The sequence below is a fragment of the Varroa jacobsoni genome, unplaced genomic scaffold (genome assembly GCF_002532875.2).
Source record: "Varroa jacobsoni isolate VJ856 unplaced genomic scaffold, vjacob_1.0 scaffold_1473, whole genome shotgun sequence".
NCBI lineage: Eukaryota > Metazoa > Arthropoda > Arachnida > Mesostigmata > Varroidae > Varroa > Varroa jacobsoni.
The window spans coordinates 1-18,289 of record NW_019214375.1 but is presented as its reverse complement, the minus strand read 5'-3'; the positions used below and the strand labels follow the sequence as shown (position 1 = coordinate 18,289).

Below are 18,289 nucleotides of genomic sequence, written 5' to 3'. Positions count from 1 at the left end.
TTAAATTGGCATTAACAAATAGAAATCGGCAAGTGACTCGTGATACGTATCAAAGATCGCGTGTGCGGCGTATTTACTTCAACTTAAATTAGATCCACGTTCAAAGCAAATTCAACTTGCCATCTTGCAAACTACATATATATATATATATATATGTATATATATATATATATATATATATATATATATATATATAAATGATATTTGAACGTTTGCTACCTTTAAGAAGTCGCTCAGATCTAACGCCAACAGGTTCCATGAGTATCTTTTTATATCTCTTCGTATGACTACAATCTAATGTTTATATATTTAGGCAGGATAAATTTTTCGTAAACTTCTGCTTTACGTCCGTGACTTCGTACGGGTTACTAGGTGATCTTAGTAGGTTCGTTCCTTAGTCAATGTGGCCAGCGGCCTACCTTCTTATTATAAAAGCATATCGCATCTGCCTCGATCTGTCAATAGTCGATTTATGAATAGGCGTTGTAAGAAGCGGCCTGGTAAATACGAATATGTACGCATGTCTTTGCTGCTACTTTTGTTACTCGCCGCGTTCGCAAGACACGAACCGACAGTGACGAATCCAAGTGTCTAATAAGGTAGATCTTAGCTGACCTAGCAACGAGTGTGGATAGGTAGCACAAAATGCAGGCGTTTATCGCGAGGCCCGCATTGCTTTGTGTAGGAAAGTTAGCATCGTGGTGCTCTTATGCTTAGTCGCACTTACCAATGGAACAGACAGTGACTCCAGTTATTCAAATGAGCCCTTTAGTACAACGATATAGAAAGAAGATGAACTAAGATAGAAGTACGCGCAGCTACATGTATAAGATCCCTATAGATCAGTGCCCATTTTCAGCAGCGATGCATTCAAATGAAGCAGTTGCGTTTATCCACATCGTCACTGGCTACATTTACGGCAAGACCGTTGACTAGGATTCGGGATTACGACCTTGCTGCTTCTATCATGACGCAGTCAGTCATCTTGTTCAGGCGGGATAAAAAGATCGGATGACGACGTAAGCTAGCGATAATAGTCACGATAATAAATATATTTGCCTGTTGATTCGCTTCCAGCTAAATCCGCACACGAGCTATCTGTAGCATACTATATATTATCGTCAGCCTAAGCAAAAACGACAAAAATAAAACGATAACTAAAATAACAACAGTTAGTAAATGCTTATCAATTTAACCTTACTTCACTATCAAATAACTATTTCTTTCCGTTTCGTTAATTAAAAACAACCATTTTCATTCGTTGTTATTGCACGACGCCACTGTGCGCTCACCAGCATTCACGGCAGTAGCAGACGAAACCATCCAGCTCGGTTTAACCTAAGATATCGTGAGGTCTGAAACGGACCTGACACGTGGCTAGAAACAATATGCCTGTTTGCCTTCGGGCCCGTCATTACTTCCATCACGGCAGCCTACTTGACCTCACCTGATTTGACTTTCTTACCTGTGTGTACCCGGCGTATGTGTTGAGTGGTGTTTCTTAGATGTGCTCACGCTTGACGCTTTCTAGGGGGACTAAACTGGTTCGCTGCAGAGTTCCTACTTTGTTTAGGGTGGATTTATTTTCTTTTTCGACTTTCGAAATTTCAACTACTATTTGCTCATCGATTGCGATGACCTTGGCTCTTTGCTAATTAACTACTGTTAGGTACGACTTCAGCATGCGAGGTGATCGCAACGGTGAAATTGCTTCGAATTTATTTCTGTCGCTTGTACTTCTTGCTTCGGTTGCTATCACTGGGACGTGAATTCGAAAAAATCTGTTTTGTCGTTTGGCATCTAGCTACGACAGCATTGACGGCCACCTGCTGGTCTTTCAACGCTGAATTGCCTTAGCTGTAGTCGATAGGCGGGGGTACAGCCCGCAGCTGACGGGGCAGATATTACTTGCGAGTTGGCGCCAATTGTAGCTTTCGCTCAAACAGTCGTGTCTTCTTTTCGTTGTGATAATTATCGTCGAGGTATAGGAACTGAACTGTTGGTAGTAGCGAGTGGCGTGTGAGAATGGAGGCGAACCAGAATGAACTTGCTGATACGTTCAAAGCTGTATGACTTCTCACAGTGAATGGCACACAAAATCTAATAACGTACTTCTCTCAAGTGCGTGAACCCTAACGTTAATAAGCAAATAAAAACGACGAAACTTCGTAGTTGGCTGTGAACAAATGAAACAGTTGCCGGTTCTGTGACGCCACAACGTTTGCTTGTAACTTTTGCACACGTACACGCATAGACATCCACAATTTGGCTTAATTTTCTCTCTCTCTCTCTCTCTCTTTACTAGATTAGAGGAAATGCTTCGTTTATTTTTTCAGCGAATTGAAGCTTTTCTGCAATCGTAAAAATCGCCACCACCCTTCAGACAAGATCGGTGAGCAAGGCGATACAGCTCGGAGCGCAAAAGTCGCTGGTGGCCATGCAAAGCAAGACACACTGAAAATCTCGTCGAAAACCGCACCCCGAGACCCCAATGCTATCCGTCAAGCTACTAAAGACACACTGGTTACCAAATAAGATGGGGAATCGACTTAGTTCCTAACCTAATTTGCTGCTGCTAGTCCACTGTACTTTGAACAAACGACACAAATTTTACCGCTGCTTGAGCTTCACGGTGGCGCAGTGATCTTCTTCAACCGTTAAGTGCAGCTCACCGCATGTGGCGATATCTCCACGACACTTTCGCTGTTAGCACAGCCGCGCACCTGGTACAAGACAGAGGTACCAGACGCGACTGTGGGAGTCTCCTGCCGTCGGAGATCGGACTGCCAAGATATTTGCTGCTTCTTTTTATTCGTCGTCAACTCGTTTATACGTCAGCTCGTTAAACAGCCAGATCTGTTTTGTCTCTGCGGAAAAAAGGGCAACGCGAATGGCTCTCCGTACTCTTGCACTTGTTACGTAAATGTAACGTAACGTCCTGTCGTTGTATAACTGCGACCGTATTTAGAACGTCTCGTAAAATAGCAATTGGTCAGATCATGGCAAACTAGTCAGGAACAGCTAAAAGCTTTAGCACCAGAGACAGCAAACACTCTACTGCACATTCGCTAACAACCAACGTGTGAACAGAGACTAAGCCAGACTCTGCGATAGTCAGGCAGTGGTCAGATAGTCAAGAAGAGTACACACGGCGACGCACGAGAGCTGTTTTGTGCTGCTTTTGCCGTTAACGGCCTGGCGACGGCTGCGTTGTCGAGTTAGTCGGTTGTAGGAGGCTAGCGGCGGTAAGGGCATTAGTACAGGCCGAAGCAATACGACAAAGTTGGATGGAGCCAATGGTCCCCACCAAAACGCTTGCCTTAGTAGCAGGGACACACACACTCACTCACGGAATGATAGAGAAACAGCGAAGCAGGCAGGCAGGGAGAATCATTCACGGGAAGGCAAACTGTGATACGCGCTTACCTCGGAGGGCTTTCCGCTCTTTTAACAATAGCAGCACAAAGGTCACGGTGACGGCGAACGCGACGTCGCTTGCTTCTTGCTTGACTGGACTTCTGTATAGACACGCAGGAACGGGCCTTTTTTAGTCCTGTTTCGGCCTGACAACAACGTAGACGGCTATGGTCTTTGAATCTTGATTATGGTCGCAGACGATGGTCATTCAGGCCGAAATTATTTAGGCTAAGCTAATTCAGACGCACCCCTTTACCCCATTTCTCTATAAGGCTGCTGGTCCTACTGTTGCACCGCTGCTCTCCGACCACTGGTATCGACCACTCGTACTGCTGGTATAGACCGCTGTAATGTTCCCGCTGCAGCGCACTACTCCACACACGAGCAGTTTAGTAAGGTCAGCAATTTCTTCACAGAGTTATGACAGTTCCATACGGTGGTAGCCACTCACAGCGGTCCGTTTCCGAAGATCCAAAGCGACTGTTGGCTCTCCTCCTATCTCTGTGTTTTTCTCTCTGTCGATGTCTGCGGGTAGACGCAGGTGGCGAGCGGAACCTCGAGTCGTCTTTGCTGCTACTGGCCAGACAGGCAAAAGCAGGCTCGCATTTTGTTCTCGTTTCCACCAGCCTCATGCACGCTTCTTGTCGCCGTCGCTGTCGTAGCGTTTGCTCTTATCGCTCTACCTCTTCGGCGGCTGACTGCGCCGGCTGTGGAGGCCGAGTTATGGTTCGTGGTCGTGATGACGGCAGCACTCCGATCGTGGCCCAACGTTGGAGTAGGCACAGGAGCATGAGGGGAGATTCAGCAAGAGAAAAACAGTCTGATATGGCTGCTATATGCGCTAGACCGCCTGCAGTATACTATGAGGAAACACTGCTGCATTGACCATGGAGCGGGACGACGCGACCGTTGCTTGTCCGCCCTTTCTGATGCTTCCCTATTGGCGACACAGCGCTGCGAAGAGGAGCCTAAGGAGGAGGGCAGCTGCGCCAACCGTAGCAGCAGCGACAACTGCAGCAGGCCCTCCAAAGAGCTTTATGCAACATAAATGCCAGCAGACAGCAGGAACAGCGGGAAGCCAGTCTAAAGAGCATGCCACTGAGCTGGAGTAGGTAGGTGAGCTGCCCTTCTGCTGCTGATTACCAGCTAAAGTTGCCCTTTGTACTGCAGTTGCTGTTGCGCTGTTTCTTTTTGTTGAAAAGGAGCCTACCGCCAGCTTTCCGAAGGAAGTCAAACGCTCATAATAAAGCAAGGTCAGCAGCGCAACTAATGGCAACACAAGCGAGCAACGTAAACCGCTCTCGCGCTCCATCCCAGAGTCACTAATATAAGGCGCAAAATACTCAGACAAAGCTCGAGCCATACAACGATATCGACAGCGTGGGCGAAAGTATCACAGGAGCTACAGAGTAGGCTCTCACTTGTTTGCCTACATACAATGATTTATACAAACAAATAGAAACAAAATAAAGAAAGAGAGAAAACGGTCACGACCGTCTCGTAAGCACGTATCCGCACTTACGCAACCATTCTATGCATATATAAAAAAAGTTACTGAATATTATATTGGTCAAACGGTGTATCTAAGAGACGGTTCTTTTGTTGCTATTTTTAGCAGTTTTAGCGATGCATGATCCGTCAGTGCGCTTAATGGCTCCTGAAACTGCTTAGCGAGCAATGCCAATATGGTCAGTCAGGAATAGGATGACGCACAGCAACAAAAGTGTTGTACCGACTAAAAAAGGTGTTGAGGCCGTATTGGTCATAGCTAATACTTCAACTCTTTAAAGGTGCCCGGGTAGTGCCAGCAGATGATTCCTGAAATGAAACTATTTCTTCTTTTTCTATAATTTTTTAACTTTAGCAGGTATTAATTTAATAATAGGTTCCACACAACATACTATATGTATACGTTTCTTCTTACTCATATCATTTCCTTTTACTAGAGTCATTAAGTATATCTTTAAGTCTTAACCAAATACTGTTAGGGAAAGCCTTTTCGTATCGGCCGAGTGAAGAGCTCAACCATACCAGTTAAAGTTGCTTTCTAATTGTAATTCCTTATACATCAATACGAACCAATCCGACTCTCTATTTAGTAGTTCTACTGATTAAGCATATATCTGGTTCCGCTTAACTTCATGCTAGCCCATTGTTCATGGAAAGGCAATCGATTTGCTGCGTTACATGAGCAATTTATTTAAGCAAATTGGACGTTCCACTTTTCTTTCAGTTTTTTGTTCACAGTTAGCCTCAACGATTGTTTTACGTAAACAAGTTTTCAGAGGTACACCTTTTTACGTATAGCACCAACGGCTTGCTCCCACAAGGAGCCTATTCGGGTTGTATTTCCTAGCCTTACTTGAGGTTTCGCCAACAAATCTATCAAACGGCATGGCAACCATACAAGCAAGTAATAGCATTAATAACTGTTCTTTATTCTCTTTGATTTTGTTCATTTTCTTTAGTAATCTATTTTCCTGATTATGAACTTCTGATAATAATTTTTGCAAAAGCTGAGATCCGAACCAGCCTGGCGGCATGCTCGTTAGTAATGGTTACCATGCCACTACAGAGTAACCACGCCGTGTTATACGTCAGATATCGGAAGTATAATACTATAGCGCCATATACTTTTGGGGCCAGTTGCCCCGAAAGTAGGTAACCTTTAACGCATATGCAGCTTCGTACCTGAAAGAGTAATGAGTAAGCATCGACATCATTTTCGATTTGAATAAAATTCGCAAACCTTTCGGTTGAAGAATTTTTATTTTTGGCGCCACCTACTCTTTCCTAAGCGAATGTTCTCCGAAATGGTGTTTGTAAACATTCATTACTCTGTTCGATTGTGCATGCCTTAGCTGGCCAAACTATGGTTTTACCCTATATATCGGCTATAGTTGGGTGACAGCTTTGTGGACTCAGTGTGTGCGCAATAGTAATTTTGCCCATCTTGTGCTATCAGTTAATTGTAGGTATAGACTATATAACTCAGTGCTTTTACTCTCGTATCTGCAGGGTACGGACGAACTGTAAACATTGTTAAATTTAAGGCGCGTAGAAGTGCTATAGGAAACTGTCATATGTAAACACATTTTTCCTTAAATATAGGCGTAGCTGCATAGGTATGGCCTTTCGTAAATATATCGTTATTTCGACAATGCTTGCGTTCATTTATGATATACCACCATGTAACATTTTGCGAGACGGAGTTGATCGTACAGTTATGGGTTGTGGTTGGGAGGCGTCTCAAAAAACTTACAAATATGCGTGATCTTTTATTCTAATTATTTGGCAAAGGGGATAATCTAATAACAGCCAAATTATTGTCTTAGGTTTGAAATCTTAGATAATGTTTGATGACCTCTTGAGATGTCATCATACTTAACGCTGGTATATAAGTTTGCGTTTTTAAGTTATCGTGCGCAAATAGTCGTCTTAAGGACTATTTTGGTCGTAGTTAATGCTAGCCTGCAAAATAAGGTTACTATTCAAATCATGTAAATAGCAAGCAAATGTGTTTGTTCGCATTACTTATTAGACTAATACAGACAATTAACACTACACGAGTGTTACGCATACATACACACCTGTTTGCTAAATTGCTTGGCCTATTCGATATTTCTTAGATTCCGGTATGCCCATAGCAATTTGTTAAGATTTGCCCATAACATTATAATATCTTGAATAATCATTACCATTCGCGAGTGATCTTTCTGTGTTAATTCCATTCGTTATTTTTTTCTATTTAATATATGTTTTGAGTTTTCATGTCGGGTACTATTGTGGGGCATTGTTTCTGACGGCTGGCTCCTTCCATTACCACTTTTCTATCTACTTGTCATTTTACTAAAATTAGCAAAAAACTATAGCTTTTTTTAAGTTGATTATCACACTCGTACCTATAACACTCGCATTGTCTATATATTTTTACTGCATATTCTTATGCGTCTACACATTCGAGTTGTACAATAAATTTTGGATTAGGTAAATTAATCTACTCGCTGCTAACTTTATATCTTATTTGGACTTCGCTCAATTATGACATGTGTTTATCCAATAATGAAGCAGTAACTTATTTAAAAAATTTCCCTGTCGCCAACTGATGTGAACATCGCCTAAAGCGTTTTTGAGTAGGGAAAAAGTCTTTTATGTAAGCAATTACATTACGTCTGTTAAACAGCAACGATGGTGTCATAAACGTACTGTGTAGTGCACATTTAGTTTTGTTTGTTTCCATTCCATCATGATATGTTTGCATCTTTTATAGAAAAAATTAAGTAAAACTAAAATTTCTAGTTTCATTTCCAGATGTACCGGACAAAAGCCGTAGACTCCGGCACTGAGACCGACAGCTCAGATAATGAAGGGGATAATTGGAAGAGATCCTCGAATCGTTACCCGCCTAATATTGAAGATTTACCGTCTTCGATATCGGTTAGTTAATTTGTGTATTCTATCCATATAAGTTTAATACAGTTTATGTCGTGCGTGGTTAAAGCACATTAACGACCCTTAAATCCTTAAAAAGTTTTGCCTTAAATTAAAAACGCTCAAAAATCCCTAATGAAAGTATACTGTTCTATGAGAAAATTACAGGCTGAACACGTACGATGGAGGTCTAAAAGCGACACTGGGGCGGCTCTTAAGCGAGGGGCGCGAAGAGCAAATCACATATGGGGCAACGTTATTCAGGAACAGGCTCTTATGGAAAACATGGGATCGGTAAGTTGAGAAAGAATGTGTAAAATGAGTGATTCCTAGAGTGCAGACACCGATCACCAAAATCGGCCGTTGATTAGCAGTAGGTTGACAAATGTTAGTGAATCTTGTATAAACATTTTTTGAGAACAGTGAACTCTGCAAGGAATATTATTGATGCACAAATTGTGTTATAACATGCATTTTTTGCGTGGTTTTGAAAAAGTGATGTATTACTATCTACGATACAGCGCCTAATTACAAAAAAAAAACCTTTTTAAGCTCAGCTTACCATAGATCAAACGGCCAGGAATTTTATGTTTGGTCTAAAGTGATCAAACGGGACGAAACCATAGTTAAGAACGTATATGCGTGTAAAAGTTGCAATCACTACTGATGAGTCTCGATATTAGAATAAGAAGGGAAATCGCTTAGAGTCAGTTTTTTTTTTGTTAAATCTGGGCAACACGTTCAGTCCGACTGGAACATTTGCTTCAAACACGATCCAGTATAACCATGACCCTAGTTCTATTGAGAATATAAGAAATTGATATTCTGTACTAAAAAATGACTCTCTTGAGATGGGCTTTTTACCTTGCTGCAAGAACATATATATTTTTAACGACAAGCTTTGTATAAGCATGTTTTTTTGGTCAAAACTGAAGAGCCACTTTCACAATTATAAACTTAGCGATGAACTTTATTAACTATTCATATACACAGAGCATTCTAAAATGACGTAGTTTAGTTGATTATTTTAATTCTAAATGTACGACTGGATGCATGCACATCTCATCGAGATGCATACTGAACAACCTTATGTTTCAAATATGGAAGAGCATCAAGAAGTTGAACGCCGAGGCTCCTTGCCAAAACAACGGGAAGCTTATTGTTCTGATAGATGTGTATTAAACTCTCAATAGCAACCTGAAATATAAATAATTACAGAGACCATCTGTTAGGTATTAGATGTGAAATTATATTTCACTCAATCGAACTGTAACTTCTAGATGTGATCGCTCATTAGAGGTAATTTCTATTTAAGGTATTGTTCGGCTGAGACCTTGACAGTTATTGATAATTCATTTGCTATAACGACAAATATTTATTGGTGGCGGAAGTCAGTATTATTTTCATTATCAGACCTGGAAGGGCAACAGTGCACACTGTCGCTCACGTTCGTACGCCTGGAGGGTATTGAAACTTCCGAGTCGTTCTCCTCGAAAAGCCGCGGCCTCGAGGTGACGGGTTAAACATTCAACGTCAGCAAAGCCAAAATTGGCACCCTGTCCGGCTAGCGGATGCACTCGATGGGCACTGTCGCCAACAAGCGCAGCCCTGGGAACGACATACTGAACTGCATGACCCATTCCCAACGGATACGAGGCGCGCGTGTGGGGTTGTACTCCTACTACACGTGGAGGGTTTACACGTGTTTTGCCATTAGATTTCAATAAGCCCACTGAATTCATTATTATCTGGAAGGAACAAATACGATGTGATTCATTCGTAGCTGTTAAGTAACATTTTAGGGAATGAGTTGCATCATTTTATGTTAATGCTTGATCTTATAAAACAGTAAATATGCTAAGTCCAGTGCCTACAATTCTCATGATGTGCTTACCTGAGTGCCATATAAAACAGACATGACAGCTTCATTGTAGTCAAGTGTTCCATGCAGTTGCTCATTAAGGGCATCGACAAACTCTTCATTCGCCATTTTTAGCTTGTACTCCGCCGCAGGGTCCACCAGCGACCAGATAAGGCATGCCTGCTTGTTTCCCAGCGGCAATAGAGCTACGACGCCGTCAGGTATGAAACGTTGGAAGGCTGTACCATCGACATCACTAAGCCCATCGAGATCTACAACAGCAATGATCGATTTTTGCTTATAGCTCCAGGACACGTTTTGGACGCCCATCAGTTTGCGGATTTGAGAGTTAAAGCCGTCGGCTGCTACGAGCATATCCGTTGTGTGCACTTCGTCGGCACCTAATATCTCAAGACACACCGGTTTATGTCCCGCCTCGGGCACCGACGAATCGAGCTTCGGTAAACCATTTGTAGGTAGATAGGTCTTGGTGATTCTTGTCTTGTCTCGAATTTCAATATTAGGTAGCTCTTTTAGCCTCTCGTATATGGCATACAATAGGGTGTGCTGATCAATATTATAACAGACGACATCCGATTCGGCGTTGCTTTCAGTATCACGGGCTTCGCCGGTGAAATGTAGAGCTGCATCACTAAAGTTTTCCCAGATAAACATTCGCCGACAGACGTGTATATGCTTCGGTTTGAGTTTTTGCCATACCGCAATACGAACCAGAAAGCTGAAAAAGAATAAGAAAGTTTCTTTAGTACACCATGCGTATTGATTTGAATTTGCATGCAGTATTTGTTTTTAGGTACTGTAAGCACTGGGAAGTGAGATTTGTACAAAAAAGTTTCTACTTCAACCGCTGCAATAAGAATCCAACCGCGCAGGATTTTCCACAACAAATAGTTCCAAATCCCCAAAACAATCTAGTTGTAGAGTGCAGGGAAAACGTGAAAGACTGCGAATTTTGAACTGTTGGAGCTTGTCGCCACAAAACTCATATCGCCAACCGAAGCGAAACATAAATGTACATATAATAATCAAGGCCAAACATCTACGCTGTTTGCTTGTTAAATAAGCTTCACTAGTAACGTGTATTTATTTAGAATGTTTACATGAGCTCCATGGACAGTCTGATTAAATACTCTGCACACATTTTCGAAGCTTTGCTAAAAGTATCTAACGGATTTCCTCTTATAATCCATTTAGATCAACTAGGGTTAGTGTTTTATTGACCTGTTCACTGTATTATTACACATTTATTTCTGTCCCTTAATTTAATAGAACGTAGAAAAATTGGGTTTACTCTTTAGTTCCGGGTGTGATGGCATAAACGCGGTTCGACCATCGATCGAGGTCTTCCGGGAATCGGATCTCTCTGCGTTCAATTAGAGTCACTTTTCGATCAGTGAATGCTATCGAAGACGCTATGGCTGCAGCGGCTGCCGAGCCAATTAGGTTTCCACCAATTATTGTCACGTCGGAATGGGTATTTCGTACGTTTCGCGTGGTACCAATGCTACCATAGCTATTACTTATGAAGGTACGGTGGAGATTTTGATGTGACTTATCGGTCCGACGTCCTGATGAATGGAGTCTTCCGCCGATGCGAACGCCGGATTGGATAATCACTGATAGACGATAATTCTGTCGAAACATCACGTACACTAGACACCAAAAAAACTGGCACAAGACTAACTGAACGTCAATATTACATACATTAAAAACACTAATGTTAGAGAAGCTATGCTTCATGAACAAACGAAAATAAATTACACTCAGATAATTACAAAATAAGATTATATTATAAAATATTACTTTAGTTTGATTTTTTTTTCTTATTATTGGTATCCTTTTAAAAATATCTACAAAATTGCTGGATGTCACCTGTCGTCTTTTAGATCGGCACCCCTTCAGATTTACACTATGATAGTGTTCGAGATGCTACCTTACATGCATGCTTTACATACAAAAATACTAATTAACGATGAATAATAGGAGCCGATAGCACACCTGATGTGTCATTCTACTAGGAATGACATTTGCGTACGGCCAAACCTCGGACGGCCTAGATTCGGGGAAAATTGTGAACTTATCTTTTTATCTAACTAATTACGGTTTCCGCCGAGCGTACTAGGTGGCAAGTATACTATACCCATTAATAAAGTGGTTCATTCATGTCGTTGGGTAATATTCAGGCATAGCCCGATTTAAGAAAACTTTAGAATCAGCATTTTATTATGTGAACCTTTACTTGAATTTTACGTATTATTGACCGACTTAAAAGGCTGTCTTAGTACACATGGTGGGTAATATTTGCGGACACAATAGAACCTATTTAAACGAGTTTTTTTTTTATTATTAGCCTCACCTTCATAGAGTTATGGTGCCCGGCGTATTCAAAATTCGGCCTTGCGAACAAAACATAGGTAAAGGAATCAGCTGTTCCCTTATTTGTCGAATTCGTTCATTCACATAATGGCGCGCAAATTTAAAAGTCACGTGTCCTATTCGTCTATAGTTAGTGCTACTAATTAGCGGCAGAAGACGCATATACCCAGACCCTGCATAAGCTACATCGAAATGTGTACTAATTGAAGAAAAATAAGTCACGTGAGAAAGTTAGGTATTACACAGTTATAACAAAACTATGGTACTGTCCCTGCGATTTATAAACGTAATAATAATAATAGTATTAATAATATTTTTTTTAATAATGGACAGGGCTTTACCGTAGAGGGCTTACCAGATGAAAGGGAAAACCGCGGAGTGGAAAGTTACGACTTTACGAGAGCCCGCTTAGACCAGCGACCTCAAGTGGAGCCAATTCGTATCGAAGGCATTCCCAAAGAGCTAGAGAAGATCAGGTAAATGTTAATAAAACGCTTTAGTTGAATGCTTTTTTTGGGCATCCAAGATCGTGCTATAATTTCTTAAACTTCTTACATATCCTGAATGCTTGGATGAATCCACTATTTTTCACGCTTGAACACTATTTGTGTGCGTTTTAGATGCAGCTGCCTTACATATACCTTTACTTTACTGTATCTTGTTCTATAATCAGGCAAGAAGAAAGCGCTCGGGCCCATCGAGTGCGCAAACGTCTTGGCATCCCAGGAGCCATCAAAGAGATTTCACCTGCATCCTCTACTGATGAGGTTGTGCAGGCCCTCTGCAAAAGACTGGACGAACCAAAGGTATTATACGGATCAAGATGGGCTTGTTCACCCATATCTATTTTATTATTACCACTTGATGTGCAATAGACTAGATCTAAAACTAGCATTAATTGAAGCCAGTAGAAATAACTCAAAATGATATAAGAGCAACAAGGCCATCAAGAGTACATGACCTTGCCTGTGCTGTTAGTTTAATTAAGGGTCTTAGGTTATTCTGCCCGTAGAAGTTACACAAAAAAAATGGTTTCTAGTTTCTGGAATTCTAAAAAAAAAAAAAGAAAAAAAAGTCTCTAGTTTCTAGTTCTAAAATTATTTAGGTCTGTTCTGAAGTGAATACTCAGTACCCTATTGCTTTCTGTCAATCATAAAGGCAGACTGGTGAAAAATCACTGTACATTCATAGAAAGTATATAGTATTCATGCAAACACAAAAATATGTAAGAAAAACTGCTGTCTTCAACCTGGTTTCAGATCGGCCTGATCGAACGGGTTGTGAATATCATCGGTAGTAAAAAATCGTTGGAACTGCTATATGCCACTGAGAATATCGAGGCAAATGGTGGCCTTATGGTCAATAACGGAACAAGACGGCGAACTGCTGGCGGGGTGTTTCTACATTTAGTTAGATCCGATGGGCAAATTACTAGCGATGAGATCAATAATATATTCGCTCCAGATCGCGAAGAGTATAAAGAGGTTCAAAGGAAGCGCAAACGAAGTGAGGTTGAAAAGAAAGCATATAGAACAATTCGTCGCCTTGAGGAGTCCATTCTGGGCGAAGCTCAGAGTTCTTCTTCGGTATCGACTGATGATGATGACGACAACCAGTATGGTAGGCCGAAACGAGTTAGGCCAATAACTATGGACGAGGATTGCATAGCTGAAGGGACACCGCAAAAAAATGACAGCGATAATAAAGGCGATCCGACGAGCGATTTGGAAGAAGGTGAAATAGATGACGATTGACAGATTTAGCATATGGTAAACGGTACAGATGAAGGAAAAACCGCAGTTTAGTTTAGGCTTGTGAATCAAATGGAAGAAGAGGCTAAAAATGACGGCATTACATAGACTTGGTTCTGGTTTGGTATAAGTGACTGCGCGACCAACTCGCGTGTATTCGTTGTACCTAAACTATAACAAAGATTCTCCTTAATGTTGATAACGGGTCAAACATGTCGAAGGGAAACGGACAAAAATGAAGTATACGAGCTGAATCATGTCTTCATACCTTGGCAGAAACTAACATAATAGAGTATTCTATAGTTAATAAATCATAGGCGACTGAGGAATAGTGTATTCTGTGTTATCAAAAATTTATTGGCTATCTTGCTCTATTATTTGAAATTGAAACAAAACGTTACATAGGTTAATAGCATGAGTGTACATAGATACATGTTTAATTATAGGCTTAATATGTACAAAAATAAATACTGCATTCAATTACAATGATAATTCAATCTAGGTTTTACTTTTAGGGAGACGGTTATTTAATCGTTCGTGTTCCGTTGAGAAATCCGGTAACTAATAAGCCGCTGAGAGTTAGTGGATATATAGTCTTTCTACTTCAAGGATCCCTTTTACAGAACCGGCCGTGGGAAGTTAATATTTTATAGCTAAAGGTTTTGTTTATTAGTTTTGGCTTGGAAATGTATACCGCTATTATGATAATAATTAAGCGTATTGTATGCCATGCATGATTTTATAATGGCCAACTATGGCTTGATTGATAAGCGTGCAGAATCGACAACAAAGTGAACTTTTAGAGGAAAGTAAAATAAGTCTGCGAAACAGTTTGAGGAAAGCAAAATAAATTTACAGTGAATTTTGTGCGATGTCCTGTAGAAAATGTTACATGATTACTGAGACCGTCATAAACGTAATAGAACTTCGACACGAGGAGAACGCCTACATTACAACGCTAAGTGGTATCTCTAAAGAACAGATTTGCAAAATTAAGTTCTCACAAGTTCCTCAACAGGATTCCTTTCTGTTACATTCTAAACTTGAAGGCATCCTTGTTTTACGATGTTGAATGGTCTCAACCCGAAGACATCGTATAAATGATCTTGTGTGTGGTGATTCTGATCCAAATATGCATTTACTTTGTACGGTTTTTGATACATTATTTCTAGAATGGCCTTAACGTTAAAGTGGAATGAGTCAGGCGCAGCTTTTTAAAAGTTCCCATTATAAGAGACATCTACCCTATCTTTAGCGGTTATACTGTTATTAGAAGGAGATTCTATCCTCGCAACGAATTGTACAAATTCACATTACTTTCTCTGACTACTAACAATAACTGTTTAAAACTCTTTACAGCAAACGAAGACATAATAGTTTTTTTTTGACACAAGCTGTGCTCCGAATCGTGTCTTAGTGTATGACTATTCCGTTTGTAAATTGAACCCCAAATGTTTATCGAGATTAAACAAATTTAATCGTTGAATTGACTAGGGTTAAGCTAAACAAAAAAATAAACAATTTACTACAAATCGTATTTTGTTAGTTTGAATAAAACGTTTATTTCTAAAATTCGATAACTTTACTTGATTTAGTTCCAAGTTTGCAAGACAGCCGTTCCTAAAAGTCGTTTTGATTACACCACAGTACTAATGGGTTTTAATAAATAGATTTTCAGCATTAAGCACCGCGATATTGGAAGAGCATAGACAGTAGGAAAGATTTCTTTCATTTGCATAAAAGGTATCACGGTATAAATGTACATTATAAAGGTATAAAGGAGATAGACTAACTAGAAAGTTCGCATTTTTATCTTTACTGAAAAGCACCGGCGGCGAAATGTAGTGCACGCATCGTGTGTAGGTGGTTAATCTGTAACTTGGAAGTCATATCAGTAAAGCGTCCTGAGTTATTGCGGTCTTTTGTACATCCTTTATCTTCAAATTGAATCAACGATGTCTCCAGAGCCTTCATCTTCGCAGTCCACGTTTTCAGGCCAATCACACACCTTTAGGTCATTGTTGAACTGCAAATCAAAGAAGTGAGCTCCTTTTTTTTTTACATAGTATTAACTAGCATTTATGCGGATCAGGCCTGGATGGAACGCATCATTTTAATAAATATGCGCAAAATCACTGCGGTATAACAGTGAAGACTTTGGTCGGGCATGACCCCCTTCCATGTTAGCAATATAAACTGATCTGTGGCGGAGTTGTATTGCTAGGTAATTTTGCCTAGCAATACAACTCAGAATATATTTACTGCAAATGTAGATAGAGATGCTGAGTAGATTCAAAAGGTTTTGTACCACAGTCTAGCTAGACGCCATATTTCTGCGGTACACTTATGTTCATTTATATCTGGCGAAATTCCATGATACACTGCTTTTAATAAGAATAGCGAGTTGTAGTTCGGATTAAGTGCAGAAGACGCCTTTCAGAATCAAAATGCTTATCGATTTTTAAAGGGCAATAAAGGGTTGCCACAGGTGCAGAATAAGTTCGACTCACCTTTAACTGCGATGGACAAACGAACTGATAGGCCTGCCCATTCGAACAAATGAAAAATGTGGTACAATTCTGGGGGTCAGGTAGGATCGTGGCATTTCCATTCGGGTTGTCTTGCCGTGGACAAACGGGAAGAATTTCATTCCCAATAATGTCCCGTGATAAAACTAGTGTTGCAAAAACCAGGACGTAGAGAACAGCCACGAAATGACGAAGCGTTTCCATCGCTATTGTTGAGTGCGATCAACGTCTGTCGTTATTACTTGCCGCTTTTATAATGCTAAGTAATACGTTTTTACTATAAAGAACAAACTTTTTTAGAACATGGCTCCGCGTATACTGATTGTACGTGCTTCACTATGTCGAGTATAGAAATTCAAGTCATAAATTTATACAACACAGGTATAGTGGCCTCGACCTAATGAAATAGAAAAATCAATTCATTACTAACCAAAGTCAGCTAAGAGTGGAGTTTGTCCTATTGCCTGAGTCGTTACGTGCCGTACAAACAATACAGCAGCTGGGAAAGCTGCCGTCAAGGAACTGTCTGTGTACCCCGGCCACTTGGTATATTTGTATCCTGAGCTGGCTAGAGTTATGTCAGAAGCCTTTGCTCATAAAACAATGCGAATATTGGCCTTCTCTTACCAGGCTCAGCTATCTGGCAAACCAGCTAGACGTTATCTCAGGTGCAATTAAACTATTCACATAATTGCTTGTCTTGCAAATGATGAGCACATTGGCTCACTGAACGTAGAGGGAATTGCCTCAGTTGGCGTGGCCATGCTTTTTGTCATACTGATAAGCAATCTTCATCAAACGAAATGTTTGTTAGTTTTTAACAATATTAACATATCAATTATGCCTTTTATAAAACGATTTACTTTGGGTAGATGTCGAGTAACCGACAGATATAAGGCTGGTCTGCATAATAATTTGCGTAACTACAAATCCACTTGCTAAGTCTCGATGAAATAATAGGCTGAAGTTACTAATGGCATTACTGCCTTTAACTCTGTATTGCATTAAATAAGGACATTTAATTAACAGATTTGTAGGATGGAAGATAGAAACATACGAATGGGGCGGAAAAACGAACTTCATGAGGGTTACGTTCGGTTCGTATATATACCACTCAAATTAGCAACACGCAGTTAGGACGGAAATTAAATCTCATTAAGGACAAAGCTTTTGCTCACAGTACGTTGTTTGTTGTTCTTCTGTTACATACACGAACAAAGTAATATAGCTAGGTTTAGTACCATAAAACCACTTAATGAGCAACTACTTCTCGAGTATGTTTCTTAATGTTTTTGTAGATAGCCCCGACCGAATTCGATTTTTTCTGTCTGACTTCAGAGATTAACTTCAGAAGTTGCCCAGGGTACTGTTGATGAATGTTTTTCTATATATTTCGATATAACACCATCCAATTCAATAAAGGAATCGAGTATACTCGGACCGCACTGCAATGAGACAACGTTTAGATACGATATTGGTTAGATATTTATGCCTTTGGGTTATCGAAAATCGCACGAGGCCGAGAAGATGTTCTAGTCAAAATGTAACCAGTGGATAGGTACGACAGAAACGCTTAAATACAGTTAAGTTTATAAGAACAAACGAACGGGCCAACTGAATTGCGGATGAATACCTAACACATAGGAAAAGGCTGTACGTACTAGATAATATAAGCTAATAAATTTTAAGAAATATTTCGATATAGGCAATTAACATTTTTTACATTTATAATAATCTCAGGTCGTTTGTTGTAAATTACGGGGTTACGGTTATAATTCGTGTTATAGTGTTGTATATAGTGTTTCGAGACAACATGAACTTGTTTTCATTGTAAAATTTCGGCGATGAGAACCCACTTTGCTCTTTTCAAATGTGTGACAATATTTTAACTATATATATATATA

At 40.3% G+C, this 18,289-nt stretch overlaps 4 protein-coding genes across 8 annotated transcripts in view; 1 reads left to right on the top strand and 3 right to left on the bottom strand.

Moving 5' to 3' along the window:
• Nucleotides 1-4,346, bottom strand: part of Rab3 (RAS oncogene family member Rab3) — a 49,005-nt gene extending 44,659 nt beyond the window's left edge. The window contains exon 1 of the mRNA XM_022850682.2: nucleotides 1,466-4,346. The gene's annotated coding sequence lies outside the window, so the exon portion shown is untranslated. The remainder of the gene's footprint in view (nucleotides 1-1,465) is intronic.
• A 1,888-nt stretch (nucleotides 4,347-6,234) lies between these two features.
• Nucleotides 6,235-14,191, top strand: LOC111270443 (phosphorylated adapter RNA export protein). 2 transcript variants are annotated; one of them, XM_022850673.2, is made up of 6 exons: nucleotides 6,235-6,388; nucleotides 7,729-7,854; nucleotides 8,017-8,142; nucleotides 12,440-12,582; nucleotides 12,780-12,912; nucleotides 13,366-14,191. In XM_022850673.2, exons 2-6 carry the CDS (start codon nucleotides 7,729-7,731, stop codon nucleotides 13,858-13,860), a joined length of 1,023 nt encoding a protein of 340 aa, XP_022706408.1. In that variant the 5' UTR covers nucleotides 6,235-6,388; the 3' UTR covers nucleotides 13,861-14,191. The 2 variants fall into 2 exon arrangements, with proteins under 2 accessions (XP_022706408.1, XP_022706409.1); XM_022850674.2 differs by having other exon boundaries at nucleotides 6,251-6,388; nucleotides 7,717-7,854.
• Coq6 (ubiquinone biosynthesis protein COQ6, mitochondrial) lies at nucleotides 8,790-12,186 on the bottom strand. 3 transcript variants are annotated; one of them, XM_022850671.2, is made up of 5 exons: nucleotides 12,087-12,186; nucleotides 11,022-11,413; nucleotides 9,743-10,448; nucleotides 9,264-9,596; nucleotides 8,790-9,045 (listed from the first exon to the last, which is right to left on the bottom strand). In XM_022850671.2, exons 1-5 carry the CDS (start codon nucleotides 12,090-12,092, stop codon nucleotides 8,911-8,913), a joined length of 1,572 nt encoding a protein of 523 aa, XP_022706406.1. In that variant the 5' UTR covers nucleotides 12,093-12,186; the 3' UTR covers nucleotides 8,790-8,910. The 3 variants fall into 3 exon arrangements, with proteins under 3 accessions (XP_022706406.1, XP_022706407.1, XP_086828613.1); XM_022850672.2 differs by having other exon boundaries at nucleotides 11,022-11,362; nucleotides 12,087-12,166; XM_086972487.1 differs by having other exon boundaries at nucleotides 11,022-11,398; nucleotides 12,087-12,107.
• Nucleotides 14,192-15,394: 1,203 nt separating the features above from the next.
• Nucleotides 15,395-16,972, bottom strand: LOC111270444 (uncharacterized). Of its 2 annotated transcripts, none has more exons than XM_086972489.1 (3): nucleotides 16,816-16,972; nucleotides 16,368-16,591; nucleotides 15,395-15,883 (listed from the first exon to the last, which is right to left on the bottom strand). In XM_086972489.1, exons 2-3 carry the CDS (start codon nucleotides 16,587-16,589, stop codon nucleotides 15,797-15,799), a joined length of 309 nt encoding a protein of 102 aa, XP_086828615.1. In that variant the 5' UTR covers nucleotides 16,590-16,591; nucleotides 16,816-16,972; the 3' UTR covers nucleotides 15,395-15,796. The 2 variants fall into 2 exon arrangements, with proteins under 2 accessions (XP_086828615.1, XP_086828614.1); XM_086972488.1 differs by having other exon boundaries at nucleotides 16,368-16,662; nucleotides 16,816-16,970.
• Between the last annotated feature and the right edge of the window lie 1,317 nt (nucleotides 16,973-18,289).